At 43.9% G+C, this 21,278-nt stretch overlaps 2 protein-coding genes across 2 annotated transcripts in view; both read right to left on the reverse strand.

Annotated features, from left to right (window-relative positions):
* Positions 1 to 4,744: 4,744 nt before the first annotated feature.
* Positions 4,745 to 21,278, reverse strand: part of LOC133420653 (NACHT, LRR and PYD domains-containing protein 12-like) — a 39,731-nt gene continuing 23,197 nt past the window's right edge. The window contains exons 11-12 of the mRNA XM_061710408.1: positions 7,422 to 7,468; positions 4,745 to 7,291 (exon numbers count right to left, since the gene is read on the reverse strand). Of these exons, the coding sequence (XP_061566392.1) occupies positions 6,765 to 7,291; positions 7,422 to 7,468 (574 nt within the window). The 3' untranslated portion in view covers positions 4,745 to 6,764. The remainder of the gene's footprint in view (positions 7,292 to 7,421; positions 7,469 to 21,278) is intronic.
* On the reverse strand, positions 13,699 to 19,686 carry LOC133420655 (uncharacterized). Its single transcript, XM_061710411.1, has 2 exons — positions 15,873 to 19,686; positions 13,699 to 15,758 (listed from the first exon to the last, which is right to left on the reverse strand). Exon 1 carries the CDS (start codon positions 18,619 to 18,621, stop codon positions 17,692 to 17,694), a length of 930 nt encoding a protein of 309 aa, XP_061566395.1. The 5' UTR covers positions 18,622 to 19,686; the 3' UTR covers positions 13,699 to 15,758; positions 15,873 to 17,691.

Raw genomic sequence — 21,278 nt, forward strand, 5'->3', positions numbered from 1 at the left:
AGAACGTACAGTTTTCTCTGTCAGTCATCGTCAATGTCTTACCTATTATCTGACCAACTTTGAGATCATTAAACTGATCTCGCTTGGAGCACAGATGCATACTAGAAGACATGACAATTCCTGGTGCCAACAGGTGGCGCTACAACCGATCCTGAATATTCCACCATAGATGTCTTCAGGCTCAGCCTAAAATCATGCACATACGTTTTCGGCAACATAAAATAATGTATTGCTGAATTACAGCCAATTGATGTTTGATGGCGAGGCTTAAAAATGACCTCAAACTTCGCCGAATCACTACGTTCAAGCCCTCTGCTAAAAACTTAAAAGCTTCGCAATTTAGCGTCGGCCATGTGTCTAGATTGTACAAATCAAGTTGTGAGCCAATCTGATAAAATCTCTAGGAGGAGTTCGTTAAACTACGAGGCCTAGAAATGATCAGAATTCATCAAAAATGACATTTTCTATTCAAAATGCCGGACTTCCTGTGTAACTTAGAGCATGGGTCCAAGAGACTTTTTTGTAGGGCCTTGTCAGATATAATAGACACATAAAGGACATTGCTGTAAGTCAAACCATATTGTGGGGCTCGTCAAAAAACATAAAATAGGTGGCGCTATAGAGCCCATTCTTGTGGACCCATGCCTGTCGCCCATAAAATACGTAATTTTACGCGACTCTGGAAGCGTGTGCAAAATTTGGTGAGTTTTTGAGCATTTTAAGGCCTCCAAAAAGGCAATTCATTTACGGCGAGAATAATAATAATAATAATAATAATAATAATAATAATAATAATAATAAACATCACAGATACAATAGGGTCCTCGCACTTTCAGTGCTCGGGCCCTAATAAACATCACAGATACAATAGGGTCCTCGCACTTTCAGTGCTCGGGCCCTAATAATAATAATAATAATAATAATAATAATAATAATAATAATAATAATAATAATAATAATAATAATAATATTAATAACCATCTTTGTATGACATAATATTAATAAATGATTACATTTTGTTGTCCTGCCAATGGAGGCCCAAATCCTCCATGGCAGGACCCTTCCATACTGCATTCTCACCGACACAGACGCACATTCACGCACCGTTTCCCCCTCCCCGGGGGGGTCCAGCACCGCCAGAAGGCACCCCAGGCTGCAAGGCGAGCCCCGCAGGCCCGGGCGTCGCGACCCACCTGTCCCAGGCCGGCGAGGGAGCGCGGGTGATGTGGGACTCCCTCCCGCCCCTGGTGTTGAGTGCATGTGATTAATGCCATAAAAACAGGGAGGGGGAGGACAAGGTATCAATTTGACAACATCAGTCTAAACCAGGGGTCCCCAAACTACGGCCCGCGGGCCACATCCGGCCCGCCAAAGCAATTGGGGTGGCCCACTTATGATCCCAGAAGCTGAAGTGCATGTTAGTTTCCCCATGACTTCAGCCCTGGGTGGGGTTGGCGAAAGGGCCTTTCTGTGTGGAGTTTGCATGTTCTCCCCGTGTTCCCTTGGTAGCTAATGTGAGCTACCCTCACAAAAACATGTAACAGTCCTCTCTGGCCAACCGGGGAACAGATGGGGTGGGGAGGATCCGGCCGGAATAACATGATCCTTCCACGCCCTACGTCCGGCCGGAGAAGCCCCACCCTGTCTGGTGAAAAGATCTGGTGAAAAGATGCGGCCTGCTCACTCCTCAGGTTAAGGAGGAGACCTGAGCTCAGTGCAGGGCCCTCCCGGGGTTGGTAGAGGATGGCAATGCCCAGGACTGTTACTTAGGTAGGAGCACTGGGTGATAAAATGGGGGAAAAAAACCGGGATAAAAATATTTAAAAAAAAGAAGAAGACGACAAAATGCCGAAAGTTTTGGGGGAAACGAAAAATAGATTCAGAGTGCAGAGTTTTCAAACAGCAGTGGACAGATGACTATTTTTTTCAGTGCAAGGAAAAGGCAGTTTTTCTGATCTGCAAAGAAACGGTAGCAGTGTTCAAAGAATTTAACATTCGTCGACATCATTAAACCCGCCATGGAGAGCAGTGTGCTAGCCTGCAGGGCCAAGTGAGGAGAGACAAGGTGACTAAGCTAAAATGTGGATTAGCCCAACAGATCACATTACTGCGTCAGATGCAGATGAACGTGGCATCCGTCCGGGCCAGCTTCAAGGTAGCTAAACTGATAGCAAGCTGTGGAAAGCCGTTCAGTGATGGGGAGTTTATTTAAAAGTGTTGGAGCACTGCTGTGGAGGAGGTGTGTCCGGACAAGAAAGATGTCCTTGTGGCAGGGTGGAGGAGGTGCAGCCACTCAGGCTGACGGGACACAGGTGTGGCCCGTCAGCCTCTCCACCCTGCCAGCCTTATAAGAGGAGAAGCTGCTGCTGAGACTGGTGGTCAGACTGAAGCTGGAGCTGCTGATCGTGAGGTGCTGCTGGTGAGAGGTGCTTGTGCACTGTGTCCTGGGCGTGTGGCGGTGTTAATAAAAAGGGTTCTGCACTAAACTCCGTGTCCTCTCAATCCTGTCGGTCGGGCCCCGTAGCACTAGCCTTACTACACTACTGAAATACACAGAGAGTGATTAGACACACCTGTGTACCGTCAGCTGTTCCAGCCGCGCCACCTGTGCGCCACTCCCCCGCACTCCCTCTCTCCCCTGCAGACCACGCCCCAATCCTGCACCCTGCCACAGTCCTAAACGCTGTGAGTCTGTCCGCATCTACAGTCATCAGGCGGGATGAAGAAATGGGGGATAATGTACATTACCACCCAGCTGAAAGAGAAAGCTAAAGATTTTGTGTATTTTTCGTTGTCATTGGATGAGAGCAACGACATGCAGGACACAGCACAACTGTTCATTTTTATTCGGGGAGTAAATTCCAACTTTGAAGTTACCGAGGAGCTGGCAGCATTACAAAGTCTCACAGATACAACAACAGGGGAGGATATTTTTGGTAAAGTTTGCCAAACAATGGAAGAGTTGGATGTGGACTGGTCTAAGCTGGCCAGCATCACAACGGACGGTGCTCCAAATATGACCGGCGCATCGCGGGGGCTCGTCGGGCACGTGAAAAAGGAAATGGCAGAAAGAGGTCTCACACTCCCGCTACAAGTCCACTGCTTGATTCACCAGCATGCACTGTGCTGCAAAGAAAGAAGAATCAGCCCACAGAGATGTGCTTTACACTGAAGTCCGCTGGTTAAGCCGGGGCAGATCATTTCCTGTTATAGACTAACCTCGGCCCCCCATCACAGAAAGGAAAGTTGTTGTGGCCCCCACTGAAAAAAGTTTGGGGACCCCTGGTCTAAACACACGTTTATATTTTGTCTAACAAAAAAAATACAATAATAGTAAAAGTTGGCCAATTTCTCAAAAACAAATGAAAACAGATGACTAACCATCATGATCATCGTAGTTCTTCTTTTTTTAAAGTTCAGGATCTAAATCAGCTCAGACTCATGAGACTCTGATGTTCTGGTTTAAAATACAATATTTATTGTCGCTTAAGTTACCAGTTTTGTTTTATTAAAGTCAGTTTAGACCTGTTTGTTCTTTGTGCTGACGGTTTCTGTTGCACTTTCAGGTTATGTATCAAGATCTCTCCCTCTTACTGTGCGTTGCCATGGTGACTCAGTGATACTTACTGATGGTTTGAATTTGCATATTAACTAAATACTTAGTTTCACTGGAAACATTTAGATTTAACTTTTACGTGTAACATTAATCTTTTGATCTAATCATTTAATATATTTCTAAGTGAAGAAAAATGGTTATAAATGTGCTAAAAAGTGACAATTCAAAAATCCACAAACTCTAACAAGATCTATACAGAATGTTAGAAGATGTCCCGACATAAACAACTTCCTGCAACTGACTCGTTTTTTATAACACACTTTTAATCTAATCAGTCTTTTTTACTGGAACAACATGAAAGCAGTTCAACAGAGAATCCGCCTCCATTTCTATCCGAGTTTCAGACTATAAAGCTTGATCTAACATCCATCACATAATATACAAGTCTGTGTATAAACACATTCACGTTCTCTGGTTTTATCTTTAATGAACAGATGAGTTTTTAAAGAGTTTGTTTGAGCACAGAAGATGAAAAACAGTATGTGTGTGTGTGTGTGTGTGTGTGTGTGTGTGTGTGTGTGTGTGTGTGTGTGTGTGTGTGTGTGTGTGTGTGTGTGTGTGTGTGTGTGTGTGTGTGTGTGTGTGTGTGTGTGTGTGTGTTTTAAGTGGTGTGTGTGTGTGTGTGTGTGTTTTAAGTGATGTGTGTTGTAACTTAGGCATTCACGTTACTTCATTACCACTGCATCATCCACCAGCAAGCAATATATGCAAAAGTTGTGAAACTCAGCAACAGCATCTGCTGGAGCTCATTCCTGCCAGGCTGGAGATTCACCTCATGCAAGGCCTCGAGGTGTTTCCCTCTGCATGTCTTATAGGACTCTCGACCTACACTGGGCGGCCTGGCGGCCACAACGCCGGCTGAGGGGTGTCATCTCAGCAAATCCCTCTCTGTCTCCATTCAGTCTCCTCTATCACAGCGGGGGTTCCTGCAGGGTGACTGACAGCCTGTGGGAGGGTCTACCCTTCATAATCTTCCATCAGTTTTGGTTGTAGCATTCGTCTGTATGGACGTACATCTTCACTTGGGGAACATAAGACATTATCACTTCGTAATGACCTTATCCGGCTCCAAGGACCATATGTTTTGGAGGCTTAATGATTAACAGTTGTACACTGGCTTTCTCTGTATTTTAATCGTGAAGCGCGTGTTTCAAGACTTAAATGAAGATGCAGGAAGCTTTCAATTTCCTTTACAGAGCTTTAATCCAGTCTAGAGAGTGCACTTACAGATGTGGTGTGTGAATGTGGTTCTGGAATAAACCAAAGACTAATAGAAATCAATAAACAGCAATAACTACATGTTTAAAGGAGCATGAGGCAGGATTTATGAAAAAAAATGCGTATACGTTTAAAGTTTTCTAGTAATAATGTCAGATGAAGCGTTCCAAACCAAAAAGAATGAGCCCTCTAGTGTATCTCTCCGTTGCCTTGAACAGGCTGTGTGGTGCAAAATGTGCTGCAGTGCTGGGGCCGAGTTTCCCGCGCTGTCCTGTGGATGTGACGTCACATGATGCTGCATGCGCGTTCTCGGCGGCGCACGAGTAAACATTGGATACGCGTTTGAGTCATGGAGGCAGCTTCAACTTGAATTGGGACTGAAAACAGATGCTGACATGGCTCATTTCCTACTGACCAGGTAAGATAACATTGTAAGTCATATTTAGAGCTTGATTTGAAAATCACATGAGATTACACACGTGATCCCGTGCCGGCTTCGCTGTTGGCTGCAGGAACCCCGACGGTCGTCGTGGCGCTAATGAGTCTCATTTCTTATTCTTGCCTCATGCTCCTTTAACCAGAGCACACAATCCAAATAATAATGTTATTAGCATGAACATCATATACATGAGATACTATGCATGATAGGATACTATCACATTTAACTGGAAACAAAGAAAACAGTCAGTGACATTCAGATAACATAACTAACTTTTGAACGATTAGCGAAGTAAATAACACTGCTGGAAATACTCACCAGCAGACTTATAAAATATAACAACAAAGAAGTGTTTCCAATAAACAACAATATAACTTATGTTTCTCTGGACGAACACTGAACCACAAGCATCAGATTCATGACACAAAGTAATATAACAGCTTCATCCACATCATCCAGCTTCTCATCATTGTCTCTCTTCTTCTGCCACGATAAGCAGCACTCAGCGGGGTCGAGTGCAGCAGCCCCCCCTGGTGGCTGGATGTTCTTAAATCAACCATCTGTCATGCAGACCTTCAGAACAGGTCTACATATTTGATTATAGAAGTACAAATGTGGGACGTGATTTGAAGATGTTCATAATTTGCTACTAAAATGTAAGTGTCAAACATAAGTCAAACATAAGTGATCATTTGAAATTGGAACAAACTAAATGGATTAAGAATAAAAAAAAATTTGTGTTGAAATATGTTTCCTATAAATCAATTTGGTAATTATTTTGAGGAAATGTTGAGGCAGCGCTTTTAATCAGTGAATATCAAATATTGTCATCAAAGGGGAACTTTATTCAAAAAGTAGCCCTTCTAGGTACAGTGTAAAATCAACAAGGCCGACCCCCGGGACCCTGAACATGAAGAAGCAGTTCTAGAACATTGATGGATCATCTTATTCATCTTGGTGAGAGCTCGCACATAAACAAACACTTTACCATGACAGAGACCTGATAGTCCAGTAGTGATGTCCTGGTTGGAACAGGAAGTGGGTGTGAATAAAGACCAGGATGAACCCTGGCTGCACAGCAACCTTGTGCTCAGATCTGTCAGCAGGTTGTAACTTCATCTGGGCTGATTGCAGCTCAGTGATTCCTCTCTGACATCACAGTTGGTCACATGTGCAGCAAACTACCTGCATCTGACATGAACTGATGATCTCAGCTGATCTGAGCAGCAGAGAAACAACATGCTGCTGTTCACTGTGAAGCTCTGACTGGAAACAGACAGAAGAACAACATGTGGATCCTGGAATAACGGCAGCTTTCACCTTTAAAGGACCGGAAGAGGAAGAAGTTTCCAAGGAATCATTCAGAACAGTTTCACCAACATGTGATTCAGGTGTTCTGATGGAAACAGAGACAGACATGTACTGTACATACTCAACTATCTGTCCAACAGAGACAGTTTCTCTGACAGGAGGAGACTCTGGAGACTGAACTCAACACAGAGACACTGAAGAACCAGAGCTGAACAAGAACCCAGGATAGAGAGGTTCAGTGAATGTGGTGTTGAAGGTGTGGATGTGGATCAGTCTGTCAGAGAAGACGCTGTAGAAGGACAGAGTTCCAGCAGGAACGTCCACGTACACTGCTACTCTGTCAGAGACTGAGGAAGAGGAGGAGGAAGGTGTTCCTATGGTATTGTGCCAGACATCGTACCGACCATCATCAGAACAGACCAGACTCCAGGAATGATCGTTCCCTCCAAACATAGAGTCATCAGAGTCTCCTTTCCTGCTGATTCTTCTGTAACTCACTGATACAGAAACTCCTCCTCTCCTCTGGACCTCCCAGTAACAGCGACCCGTCAGAACTTCTCTACACAGCAGCTGAGGCCAGTAATCAAACCTGTCTGGATGATCAGGATATGACTGATACTCCTTCACACACATCATCTTCCTGTTGTTTTCAAACAGTTTGATGTTGTTGTTGACTGTGTTTGTGTCGATGGTGAGTTGACAGGAATCTGATGGAGATAACAAACAACCCAGTTGCAGTTATTATTGATCTGTCATTGATTATTGATGGACTCATGAATGAGTGATGTGTCAGTGTGAAGATGATTGAACGTGTGAATGAAATAAAAACACACTTACACTTCCTCAGATCTGGTGTCAACCATCGTTGTCCAGCAGGCTCCACCCTGGAAGGAGGAGGGGGGTCAGACCAGCTCAGTCTCTTTCAGCAAACATGGACATTACATGGCTCTCACACACGGATGAAGGAACAGTCCAACACTTGGACAGATGCACTTGAATGCAGCATCTCTGAAGTCTGTCCTGTGTTCGTCACCTTCCAGCACAGTTTCAACACATTGTTTTCATCTGATTTCTGCTAAATCAGCAGCAGGAGGAGATCGTGTCATGGATGAGTGAAGGTGCAGCTGTTATTGTGCTGTGATGGGACTGAAAACCACACTGCAGTGGTTCTGGGATGTTTACTGGGTCAAGTATGGCTCAGTTTTGAACTGCATCAGCTCTGCTGCAGCACCAAGTCAAGTCAAGTCAATTTTATTTATAAAGCACATTTCACATTACAAGCATGGACATAAACAAACAAATAAACAAAATTACAAGTTTACAATAACAGAAATAGATAACGAATATGACAAGAGAAAAAAACAATAATAACAAACAAAATTCCATTTTAACAAAAGTGCGATCACCCTGCCAACCATGAGTTTAGGCAAACGCCTGTGCAAAAGGGAAAGCTTTTAGTCTGCTTTTGAAAGTGGGCATTGTTGGAGCAGACCTAAGTTCCTGTGGCAAGGAATTCCAGAGAGTGTAGTAGTGACTGAAAGCCCCATGAGCAGATCTAGTGTGGATTCTAGGAATGATTAGAAGACTCTTATTTGATGATCTAAGGGATCTGTCCGGTATGTATTCAGTCAGCATGTCAACTATGTAGGAGGGAGCTAAGCCGTTCATAGATTTAAAGATAATAAGAAGTACTTTAAAATCTACTCTTTGTTTAACAGGGAGCCAGTGCAGAGAGGACAAAACAGGAGTGATGTGTTCAAACCTCCTGGGGCCTCATTTATCAATCGTTCGTACGCACAGATCTGTGCGTAAAGCGTGTGTACGAGCATTCCCACGCAAAGTATGGAATTTATCAACCTGTTCCTGTGCGCAGAAACGCGTGTAAATGTAAGCACAGCTCCGACCATGCGTACACACAAAACCTAGTGGTAGAACAGTGAAACTACAAATAGAACCCATTAAAAGAGTCATTGTTCAGCGATCTCAAACTTCACACATGTTCCCAGTTTCCTCTAATTAATAAAAATACTCAATTAGTAAATCAGCAGATAGTGTGAATAACTGGTGTGACTGCTATAAAAGACAGCTGTGGCAGGACGATCGGAAAAGAAAATACAAGTAACATGGCATCATACTGTTGGATGATTTGGAGGATTTGGAGAATTTGGAGGATTTTGAGGATATGGAGGATTTGGAGAACCGTGCGCTCCGCAGAGAGCACGTATTCAAAGAGCGCGCTGACCTGTACAGCGAGAGAACGGAGTGGCTTCTCAGCAGGTACCGCTTCCCAAAACATATTCTGATGGATCTATGCAGCGAATTGCAACCAATGTTGGAGCGAGAGACAAAACGCAGCAAAGCCATCCCAGTCACATCCAGCTCCTGTCCACCCTGGGATTCTTGGCCACCGGGACATTTCAGAGAGAGATTGGAGACATATGCAGCATTTCGCAGCCGACAATTAGCAGAATCATGCCGGCAGTGTTGGATGCAATCATTTCTCTCGCCCCAGTTTACATCCAGTTCCCATTCGCACATCAGCAACAAGTCGAGATCAAACGAGGATTTCATGCCATCGCCGGATTCCCAAACATAATTGGAGCCATAGATTGCACCCACATCGCCATAAAAGCACCATCACGCAATTAATTCAGTTACGTCAACAGCAAAGGCTTTCATTCAATAAATACACAAATAATCTGCGATGCAAATACGTCTCTGACAAACGTTGTTTCCCGGTGGCCTGGAGGAACGCACGACTCATTCATTCTGCAGCACAGCTCTGTTGGTGTTTGCACCTCCAAGCAGGAGCTGTTGAGGATGGCTGGCTTATTGGTGAGTGTTGCAACATTTCGAAATAATTTTCTGGGCGTCATATTTATTTATTATAATATAAATAAATATATATTTATATATATATATATACATATATAATATAAATATTATATATTTATTATTATTATAACATCTCTATAGGTGATCGGGGATATCCACTAAAGCCATGGCTGATGACCCCCATACCCAACCCGAGGACCCCGCAGGAGCAGCACTACAACCGGGCCCATGTACGCTCAAGAACCGTTGTTGAATGCACAATAGGTCTTCTAAAAGGCCGATGGCTGTGCCTGTCCGTCGGGGACTGCGGTAAAGTGAGCCGCTGTTTGCGAGATAGCGGTAAAGTGAGCCGCTGTTTGTTTTTCGTTGCGCGCGTACTAGAGTAAATACGGTAGGCACGGTTCTCGAGCAAAGTGAAGGTCCTAAAAGATACATAAAGCCTACGTGCTTTTACTGGAGCAAAGTGAAGGTCCTAAAAGATACATAAAGACTATGTGCTTTTACTGGAGAAATGTGGAGAAAAATCACCTCCAAAATGAGTTAACTTATTAGTTATATTTCACTGCCGTAAAGGGGAGAAAAATCACCTTTCAGTGCCATTTTACTGTATAAATGTGGAGAAAAATCTGTTTAAAATTACCCCTATAATAAATTTTACTGTAGTAATGTGGAGAAAAATCTGTTTAAAATTACCCCTATAATAAATTTTACTGTAGTAATGTGGAGAAAAATCTGTTTAAAATTACCCCTATAATAAAAGCCATTTACAGAATGCTGACATTTGATCTTACCTCACATCAATTCCTTCATGTTCCTCTTTTATTTTTTGCATATTGTTCCTGTCATCTCACTCTACATCTGGTACTATTTTGGTAACATTTTACTGTAGAAATGTGGAGAAAAATCATTTTGAAATGACCTCTATAATAAACTCCATTTACAGAATACTGACCTTTGACCTCATCTCACATTAATTCCTTCATAGGTGTGTTCCTCATTTTTTTGCATATTGTTCCTGACGTCTCACTCTACCTCTGATACAATGTTGGTAACATTTTACTTTATAAATTGGAGAAAAATCATTTTGAAATGAAGTCTATGATAAACTCCATTTACAGAATACTGACCTTTGACCTTGAGGTGTGTTCCTCATTTTTTGTGCATATTATGCAAATATGGAGAAAAATCACCCCAAAATGAGTGAACTTCATTATGCTGACCTTTGACCTTACCTCAACTTAATCCCTTCATATGTGTGTGTCTCATTTTTTGTGCATATTGTGCAAATATGGAGAGAAATCACCCAAAATGAGTGAACTTCATTATGCTGACCTTTGACCTTACCAGCAGGTGACACTGTTGTGACCATGAAAGAAACATTCAACACAATTGTTTCACACATCAGAAAGCCTCATCCAACCCTCACTCACAGGGCTGGACTGGGACAAAAAAATCGGCCCTGGCATTTTGAGCCTAGACCGGCCCACCAGGTATTGATGGAAAGAAAATGAAGCCAATGAATGAAAACAAACATTCTTGTGACACCGCTTGTACACTGTCTTGTTGGTGTGTATGTTCTTGTCTAATAAACCTAAACCTACCTTACCTTACCTACCTTCAGGCTGATATCATCATATTTGACCATTTTAAACAGGGGGAATGCAGCCCTGCCTCTGTTTTTACTAATGACCATGAATTGCCTAAACAGTGGGTTCTTCCAATGTATGTATATATACACAAAGACTGCGATGGCATCACTGTAGGTAAACATTTCTCCAAAAAGATTGATGTATTATTTCACCCACCCACTATTAATCACAGCATTAATAAAATTTAGTGACAATCACGAATCCAAACACCACTGTCCCTGTCAAAAAAGCAACTTAAATGTGGAGTTGCTAATTTAGTTTTATAGAATATATAAGATATTGAACATGAACTCATCATTCTGTAAATTGAGTTTATCATAGGGGTTATTTCAAAATAATTTTTATCCACATTTCTACAGTAAAATGTTACCAAAATAGTACCAGAGGTAGAGTGAGACGTCAGGAACAATATGCAAAAAATATGAGGAACACACCTATGAAGGAATTAATGTGAGATGAGGTCAAAGGTCAGTATTCTGTAAATGGAGTTTATTATAGAGGTAATTTCAAAATGATTTTTCTCCACATTTCTACAGTAAAATGTTACCAAAATAGTACCAGAGGTAGAGTGAGATGACAGGAACAATATGCAAAAAATATGAGGAACACACCTATGAAGGAATTGAATTGATGTGAGATGAGGTCAAAGGCCAGCATTCTGTAAATGGAGTTTATCATAGGCTTAATTTCAAAATGATTTTTCTCCAAATTTATAAAGTAAAATGTTACCAAAATAGTACCAGAGGTAGAGTGAAACGTCAGGAACAATATGCAAAAAAAAATGAGGAACACACCTATGAAGGAATGAATGTGAGATGAGGTCAAAGGTCAGTATTCTGTAAATGGAGTTTATTATAGAGGTCATTTCAAAATGATTTTTCTCCAAATTTCTACAGTAAGATGTTACCAAAATAGTACCAGATGTAGAGTGAGACGTCAGGAACAATATGGAAAAAAATGAGGAACACACCTATGAAGGAATTAATGTGAGATGAGGTCAAAGGTCAGTATTCTGTAAATGGAGTTTATCATAGGCTTAATTTCAAAATAATTTTTCTCCAAATTTCTACAGCAAGATGTTACCAAAATAGTACCAGATGTAGAGTGAGACGTCAGGAACAATATGCAAAAAATATGAGGAACACACCTATGAAGGAATTAATGTGAGATGAGGTCAAAGGTCAGTATTCTGTAAATTGAGTTTATTATAGAGGTCATTTCAAAATGATTTTTCTCCAAATTTATAAAGTAAAATGTTACCAACATTGTACCAGAGGTAGAGTGAGACGTCAGGAACAATATGCAAAAAAATGAGGAACACACCTATGAAGGAATTAATGTGAGATGAGGTCAAAGGTCAGTATTCTGTAAATGGAGTTTATCATAGGCTTAATTTCAAAATAATTTTTCTCCAAATTTCTACAGCAAGATGTTACCAAAATAGTACCAGATGTAGAGTGAGACGTCAGGAACAATATGCAAAAAATATGAGGAACACACCTATGAAGGAATTAATGTGAGATGAGGTCAAAGGTCAGTATTCTGTAAATTGAGTTTATTATAGAGGTCATTTCAAAATGATTTTTCTCCAAATTTATAAAGTAAAATGTTACCAACATTGTACCAGAGGTAGAGTGAGACGTCAGGAACAATATGCAAAAAAATGAGGAACACACCTATGAAGGAATTAATGTGAGATGAGGTCAAAGGTCAGTATTCTGTAAATGGAGTTTATTATAGAGGTCATTTCAAAATGATTTTTCTCCACATTTCTACAGTAAAATGTTACCAAAATAGTACCAGAGGTAGAGTGAGATGACAGGAACAATATGCAAAAAAAAAATGAGGAACATGAAGGAATTAATGTGAGATGAGGTCAAATGTCAGCATTCTGTAAATGGCTTTTATTATAGGGGTCATTTTAAACAGATTTTTCTCCACATTACTACAGTAAAATTTATTATAGGGGTAATTTTAAACAGATTTTTCTCCACATTACTACAGTAAAATGGCACTGAAAGGTGATTTTTCTCCCCTTTACGGCAGTGAAATATAACTAATAAGTTGACTCATTTTGGAGGTGATTTTTCTCCACATTTCTCCAGTAAAAGCACATAGTCTTTATGTATCTTTTAGGACCTTCACTTTGCTCCAGTAAAAGCACGTAGGCTTTATGTATATTTTAGGACCTTCACTTTGCTCGAGAACCGTGCCTACCGTATTTACTCTAGTACGCGCGCAACGAAAAACAAACAGCGGCTCACTTTACCGCTATCTCGCAAACAGCGGCTCACTTTACCGCAGTCAGCGGTGGGGGGGGGGGGGGGGGGGGGGGGGGGCACATAGGCCTGAAAAAGTCTGCAACATCATCTTGGCTTGCTCTGTGCTTCACAACTTAGCCATGAGACAAGGTGTCCCTCTGCAGGAACCCCCCAGAGCAGACGAGCCCATGCCCGACGCAGAGCCTTTCCCACCCCCTAATGCCGCTGCCATTCAAATGAGAGAGAGGATCATACAGGGATATTAAGTAAGTCTGTATGGAGCCAGATCAAGGCCAAAAGTTTTGTGATTGAAAAACTGAGATTTGAACCTGAAAATTCAAGTTTTGATCATGAACTTATTTTTCTACTGTTTCTTTTTTTCAGTATCAGATCCTTTTTTCAGTTTCAGATCACAAAGAAAGGTACATGATCAAAACTTGAATTTTCAGGTTCAAATCTCAGTTTTTCAATTACAAACCTTATTGCCTTGATTTGGCTCCATAGGTCTGCCTGTTAGCCGATCTTTGAATAGTGAGAGATTTCGGATCGAAGGTGTGCGTGGGAAAATAATGTCAACATCATTCAACATTTTTTTATTTTTTCAACATCTGCGCTGCGCATGCAACAATCTGTTTCAGAGATTCGTTCATCTGAAGTAGGGTGCTCGATATGGTGGTCAGTTGATCCCTTATTTCGTTGACGGATCTGGTGGTGTCCTCCTGGTTCTGAATCACTGCCTCCGACAGCATCCTCACCCTCCCAGGGCGCACCCAAGGTCGCCTTAATGCAGGGCTTACCTGGGCTGAAGCCCAGGGGCCTGCCAACTTCAGGGGCCTATCATTTTGGGGTCAGGATGAGCTGAAAAAGTCATATTGTTTTTGTATCACTCTATACGCACGTTACGGGCTGCTGATTGATCCAAATTACGAGTGACCCACTACGGCCCTGCAGCCTGTGGGCGGGCCTTAGGCCATGGGTGACCAATCAGAGTGTGTTGGGGTGCGTCCCGCTATGATTGATTGACAGTTGCAAAATGTCGGGGAAGAAGTTTGAAAGCGGAGCCCAGAAAATAAAAAAGACTGTAGAAAAAGAGATTCGTGAAAAAGAGTTGCTTAAAAGCATTCCGAAGCTAACAGGATTTTTTAAACTTGCTGCTGGTGATGGACCAAGCGGGGGAAACTCAAACCACCCACCGGAGGAAGCGGAGAAGGCGCCGGCCGCACCGATGGATGTAGCGGGAGAGGAGCGGTCTCCCGCGCGCAGTGGAGGGGAGGAGGTGGAGGGGGGGGTCCCGGGTCACACGAACCCCAGAGAGGACAAGGCTGCAGACCAGCAGGGCCCGAGTCAGAACCCTTATAACAGCGACCCGGGCCGCTGGGGAAACAGCGTTAACGTGAATGTGCGCGCCTACTGGGTGAAAATGGGACCGGAGTCCCGTCAAAATAAAGATGCGGACAAATCAGCATCGGAACGCCAATATAAGCAGCAGAGAAGATTTTTCTCATTTCAAACGCAAACTCAGTAACTTCTACAAACTGGGCTTGGTGAAAAATAGACTTGAGTCAGTCATCTCACACTGATTGAGCATGACATCCTGCGTGATTTGTATTTTAAGGACATTATCAAGGCCTTTTCTTCAACCAGGCGGAAGCACTTCTAAAAAGATAGGAAAGTGCTGTATTAATTGCTAGCTGGTGCAGGTTTTGAATTGTTGTGGTTGTGCAGTGAAATGCATACCGTATTTGCTTATATGTTTGTCATTATACTCAAAATCTTCCATAATGTTTCATCTTTTATACCTGGCTGGCATTAAGCCATGTTGCTATCCATGGTGCTGAATGGAGTGTGCATGTGTGTCTGTGCAGGTGCATGTGATTGGTTCACAAGGCCCGCCAAGGCCAGAGGGGGGGGTTATATGTTAATATATATGTTGTTATATATATGTTATATGTTTCTTTACAGTCTATGGTTAAACCTGAACATGGAACTTTATTTGCATCACAGACCTTACTATGCAGGTTTAGTTCAACATTATTTCTGTGTCCAGTCCAGCTGTCAGTTCAGCAGCAGTCTGTATTTTACAGTTCTGATAAAAAAAAGTGATCCCAAAAATACAGCTTTACTGTGTGTTAATTATATTATATGTACATTTTCACACACCTTGGTTTGCTGTGTGTGGTTGTTATAAAAAGTGTATTTTGTGTTTATACTCAAGTGATACGTTAAGACGTTAAGACTATGTAAGTCGAGGGGCTGGGGGGCCTACAAAACCTCTTAGCCCCAGGGCCTATCATTAGGTCAAGGCGGCTCTGGGCACAACGAATGGGTTCTGGATGACCCTGGCTGCTCCTGTTCCTCCAGCTCCTCCTCCGCCTCCGGCTCCTCCACCGTCTCCGGCTCCTTAGCGCAGGCTGGACTGGCTTGAGTGTCTGAGTTATTAAAGAAGCATCACATTGTTGTCACATTTATTTTGATTCAAATTCACACATTAAACTGTCTAAATAAATGTTTGTGAAACACCTCAGCTCAGCTTTTTATTTTACCTGCAGTGTGACTTGTTGATGGTACAGCTGGTGGGAGTGTGTTTGTGTCTCCTCCGGGAATTATACCACACAGTGCTGTGTCCCTGATGATGCTGGCAACACGGGTATCCATCGCTGACAGCTGCGTTGTTGCCTGTCCTCCTCCGGTTGCAGATGTCTCCTGTTTATGGGCTGCAACGCGTTTTTTGGCACCTAGTTTGATGTCAAACCACTTTTTTTTTTTATCTCTGAGGGTGATCTTGACTCTGACCCAACAGAATTAACGGCATCTGTGACCTTCTCCCACGCAGCACTCTTCTTTTTATTGGTCACAGCTGCATTCAAGTTTCCGAAAAGTAATCTCTGGTTGCTCTCCACTTCTCCCACCAGAACCTCGATCTCAGCGTCGGTGTAATTCCTTTTCTTCGCCCTCTTTGCCATGATTTCGGTGAGGGGGAGGGACTCAATTCACACATTTTTGAAGGGAGTGTTGCTGCCATATATGGTTAATTGGAGGAGTTTCTGTATGCAAATGACCCTCACCCGGTGCGAGCACAGCAGGTAAGCACAGGTGGGATTTATCATCACTGATGTGCGTACGACCAGTGTCCGCACGTTTGATTAAATCCGGATTTTTTTGTACTTACACACATTCTAAATTTCATTCCTACGACAGAATTTAGAACCTTTTCTACGAACGGTTGATAAATGAGGCCCCTGGTCTTTGTTAGAATTCTGGCTGCAGCATTTTGAATAAGCTGGAGTTTATGTAACACTTGCTTTGTTAGTCCTGCAAAAAGTGCATTGCAATAATCTAATTTACTGGAGATAAAGGCATGAACCAGTTTTTCAGAGTCTGATTGTGACAGAAAGCATCTTACTTTAGATATATTTCTGAGGTGATAGAAGGCAGTCCTGGAGACATTTGCTATGTGTTTCTGGAAGTTAAGATCAGCATCTAAAATAACACCCAAGTTTTTGACAAGCTCACATTGTTTTACTGACAGAGGAGTTAATAGAGGGAGAATATGTTGCCTCAGAGCACTTGGACCAATTAAAATAGTCTCTGTTTTTTCTTCATTTAGCTGTAAAAAGTTGGGTGCCATTTAATACTTGATATCTGTAATGCATTGAATGAGGTCATTGACTGGGTTCAAATGATTGGCAGTAACAGATACATATAATTGTGTGTCATCAGCATAGGAATAATATTGAATATTATGATGCCGAATGATGGACCCAAGTGGTAACATATACAAATTGAAAAGTAGGGGACCTAGAATTGACCCTTGTGGGACTCCATATTCAATGCTGACATTATCAGATTCATAGCTGCCGACGGAAACAGAGAAAGATCTACCACTTAAATATGAAGAAAACCAGTTAAGAACTGAACCTCTGAGGCCCAAACACTGTGCAAGGCACTGAAGTAGAATGACATGGTCTACAGTATCAAAAGCTGCACTAAGGTCGAGCAGTAACAGAATAGAGACTTTGTGGTTGTCTGTGTTAATTTTCAGATCATTGATAACTCTGACGAGGGCAGTTTCTGTACTGTGATTTTTTTCTAAAACCAGACTGGTAGGCATCAAACAGGCTATTATATGACAGATACCTGTGTAATTGCTGGTAGACAACCTTCTCCAGAATTTTCCTCAGGAATGGAAGGTTTGAAATGGAGCTTTAGTTCTCAACAGTGAAAGGATCAAGGTTACTCTTTTTTATCAATGGTGTTATAATAGCATGTTTGAGACCTGAGGGAAAGATTCCAGACTGTAGGGAGGTATTTACAATTTTGAGTACATCATCACCAATACAGTTAAAAACATCTTTGAACAGTTTAGCGGGCAAGCGAGCAGGTCACAGAGCTCAGCTGTTGTACTACTTCCTGTATGTCACTGCACTGAGTAAGGGTGAAGTTGGAAAGAGTGCTGGCACTGTGGTGCTGAGCAGAGGGAGAGGGGTCACGTCCACCAGCAATATTATTCCTAATGTTCAGGATTTTAGATTTGAAGTATGATGCAAATTCATTACATTTATCAGAGGAGTGGAACTCAGTGGGTATTGGTCTCGGAGGATTAATAAGTTTGTCAATTGTGCTAAAGAGAAACTTAGCGTTATGTGAATTGTCAGTGATGATTTGAGAGAAGTACTGCTGTCTAGATTGTTTTATTTCTTTGTTATAAGTGCTGAGCATATTTTTATAGATCTTATAGTCAGCCTGCAGTTTGGTCTTGCGCCACTTGCGCTCAGATTTGCGGCAGTTCCTTTTAAGGGCCCTCACTGTTTTCACATTCCTCCATGGTGTTTTTGTCTTGCCAGAAATTAATTTGGTTTTAATAGGCACTATATCATCCATAATTTGCGTCACTAAACAACTAAAGTCATTGATCAAGTTGTCACATGAAGACAATGGAGATGGAGTAAAGTCCAGGTTAGAGTAAGAGTATGGCCCAAATAGTCTTGCAGTGTTGGTATATTTAGCAATAAAGCTACCAGCTGTGTCAGCAGCAATGGTGCGTCTTTTGACTAGTTTTGACCCAGGTATCATTTTAGTTGTCCAGGCAACATTAAAGAAGATACAAAAGTGATCAGAGGTCCCAACATCAAGAGTACACTCAATCAAGAGTGTGCCCCTGATTATGAGTAGCCCCAGTAGTATGTTGTATGAGTTCAAAAGAGGATAACAGTTCAATAAAATGGTTGGCAAAGTGATCATTGGTACAATCAATATGAATGTTAAAATCACCAGAAATAAGTATGTAGTCATATTCAACAGTAATTTGGGATAACAATTCGCTAAATTCAGCTATAAAACCTTTTCTGAGCCTTGGACATGGATAAGCAGGTCGAATAGCCAGAGCTCAGTACTCGAAAGTAGAGTATGAGCCCACATGAATGGTTTTACATGATAGAAAGTCTGAATATATAGTAGCAACACCACCACCCTTCATATTAGTCCTGGTACTATGTGAAAATGAAAACCAGATGAGCTGCAGCAGCTCCATCTGCTGAAAGATCTCTGCTCAAAGTGTCATGGGAAAAAATCTGACATTATTTGAAGCTTAACCAGCGAGTTTCAGGAGCAGGACCACGCCTCAACCACGCCTCTTCCAGCACCACGCCTCTTCCGGCATACCTTCAAATACTAACCTAACCCTCAGTTCCTCTTCGCTCTCGTTCTCTGCACGCTCGCTCTCGTTCTCTGCACCGGAGCCGCAAGCACGTCAACGCTACTACACACTCTCGTATCTCCAAGATAGTTACTCACCCATTCAGGCATGGATCTCGTGTTGCTATCGCCATCGGACGACGATCTGTTTGCAGGGGATCACCAGCAAACACCAGCGGATCAAGATTCGGAGGAGGAAAACTTTTCAGCCGTCGCCGTGCCTGAAACACCGCTCTCCCGGGCCCGACAGCCGCCCAGGAAGCCGGCAAGCCGGTCAAGCTCCGTCTCCTCAGTGGTCCACATCCCGCCCGGTTAATCTCTCCTGAACATCCAGGATTACTGCAGCTCACCCGTGATGTCCTCCCCATCTCCTAGCCCACCTCCGTCATCGACGAGAAGAGGACACGGACAATCCGGAGCAGCCAATCGCCGTCGTCGCAGGTCCCCGACTCCTTCTCCTACGAGGCTAACCCAAGCCCCTCGCTATCGACCCGACAACACAGGCTGCACAACCCGCCGGCAGTCCCAGCGTCACCACGCTCCAGCGAGAAACCTCGCCGGCTGGCCTTCTGCAAATATTTCGGACTGGACTGTCCCCACCCTCCAGAAAACACTACGTGATAAAAGAATCCCTTTTCACCGCACTGACAATAAAGCAAAACTTTTCAATCAGCGCCCCCCGCTGCCCTCCCCCAGCACCTACAGCGGCCAGCTCCAGCCAGGGTCCCTGGCACCGGGATGCCAGCGCCCCCCGCTGCCCACCACCAGCAACTACAGCAGCTAGATCTGGCCGGGGTTTATGGCACCAGGATGCCAGCGCCCCCCTCAGCCCACCTCCAACTGCTAACTTCAGCGGGGGTTACTATCACCGGGATGCTAGCACCGCCCTCAGCCCACCTCCAGAACCTACAACAGCTAACTTCGGCCGGGGTTACTAGCACCGGGATGCTAGCACCCCCCTCAGCCCACCCCCAGCACCTACAACAGCTAACTTCAGCCGGGGTTACTAGCACCGGGATGCTAACACCCCCCTCAGCCCACCTCCAGAACCTACAACAGCTAACTTCGGCCGGGGTTACTAGCACCGGGATGCTAGCACCCCCCTCAGCCCACCCCCAGCACCCACAACAGCTAACTTCGGTCGGGGTTACTAGCACCGGGATGCTAGCACCCCCCGCTATGCTCTTTCAGGGGGCTCTTGGCGCCGGATTGCCTGGATCCTCTGCTTCCCAGCTCCGTCAGTCCCAGCAGGTTACCTCTGTTTGTGGTGACTTCAATGATGCTGGCTGCAGCGTGTTCCAGTGCCGCTTCCTCCGCGTCTGCTCCTGCTGCGGCGGTGGGCACGCCCACCCTGCCCGCCCGCGCGGCCCAGCTTCGCGGAGGCTGGGTGAGCATCTCTCTGCACCTATTGGCATTCCCGCTTTGGAGGTGCCGCGGTCGCCCCGGTCCGTGCTTCATTGAGTTCCTCGTCAAAGGGTTCAGTGAAGGTTTCCAACCCGGCATTGTCTCACTTCCGTCCTCATCTTTTGGATGCAAAAATCTACTGTCCGCCATAAACGAGCCGGAGTCAGTCGATCACTTGCTCGCCAAGGAAGCTAAAGAAGGCTCCATGATCGGCCCGTTCACTCATCCCCCCTTTCCGAACTTTCGAATCAGCCCTCTCGGCATTGCAACCAGGAAATACTCAGGAAAGAAACGTATCATCATCGATCTCTCAACGTCTCATGGCAGTTCCATTCCAAGCATCACTAGCCTGATTCCAAGCGAAGACTTCTCCCTTCACTACGCCACCATCAATCACGCCATCGCCCTCATTACACTCGCTGGGAAAGGGTCGTGGCTCTCAAAAGCGGATATCACCAGCGCTTCCAAGGTTCTCCCCATTCACCCAGACTTCTGGCAATACTTCGGCGTCCACTGGCGAGGTGCATACTACTTTGCAGTCAGGCTCACCTTCGGCTGCAAGAGCAGCCCCGAACTTTTCGACACCTTATCAGAGGCCCTCTGCTGGATCCTCTCCAACAGCCACGGCATCCCCTTCCTCGTCCATCTCTTGGACGATTTCCTCGTCGTTGCCCCTCCCTCGTCGCCACCCGCTTCTGGCCGGTCACTCTGACTTCCGTTTTCTCCGAACTCGGGGTTCCGTCGTCCGCTGGGAAAGCGGAGCGCCCCCCCACTTCCCTCGAATTCCTCGGAATCACTCTCAATACAGATCTGTTTCAGGCTTCTCTTCCGACCGAAAAGCTCAACCGAGT

Source organism: Cololabis saira, chromosome 20 (assembly GCF_033807715.1).
Source record: "Cololabis saira isolate AMF1-May2022 chromosome 20, fColSai1.1, whole genome shotgun sequence".
Taxonomy (NCBI): domain Eukaryota; kingdom Metazoa; phylum Chordata; class Actinopteri; order Beloniformes; family Belonidae; genus Cololabis; species Cololabis saira.

Bases quoted from the DNA above. Each gene is read 5' to 3' on its own strand.
- LOC133420655 (XM_061710411.1), bottom strand. From the start codon at position 18,621: ATGACTACATACTTATTTCTGGTGATTTTAACATTCATATTGATTGTA.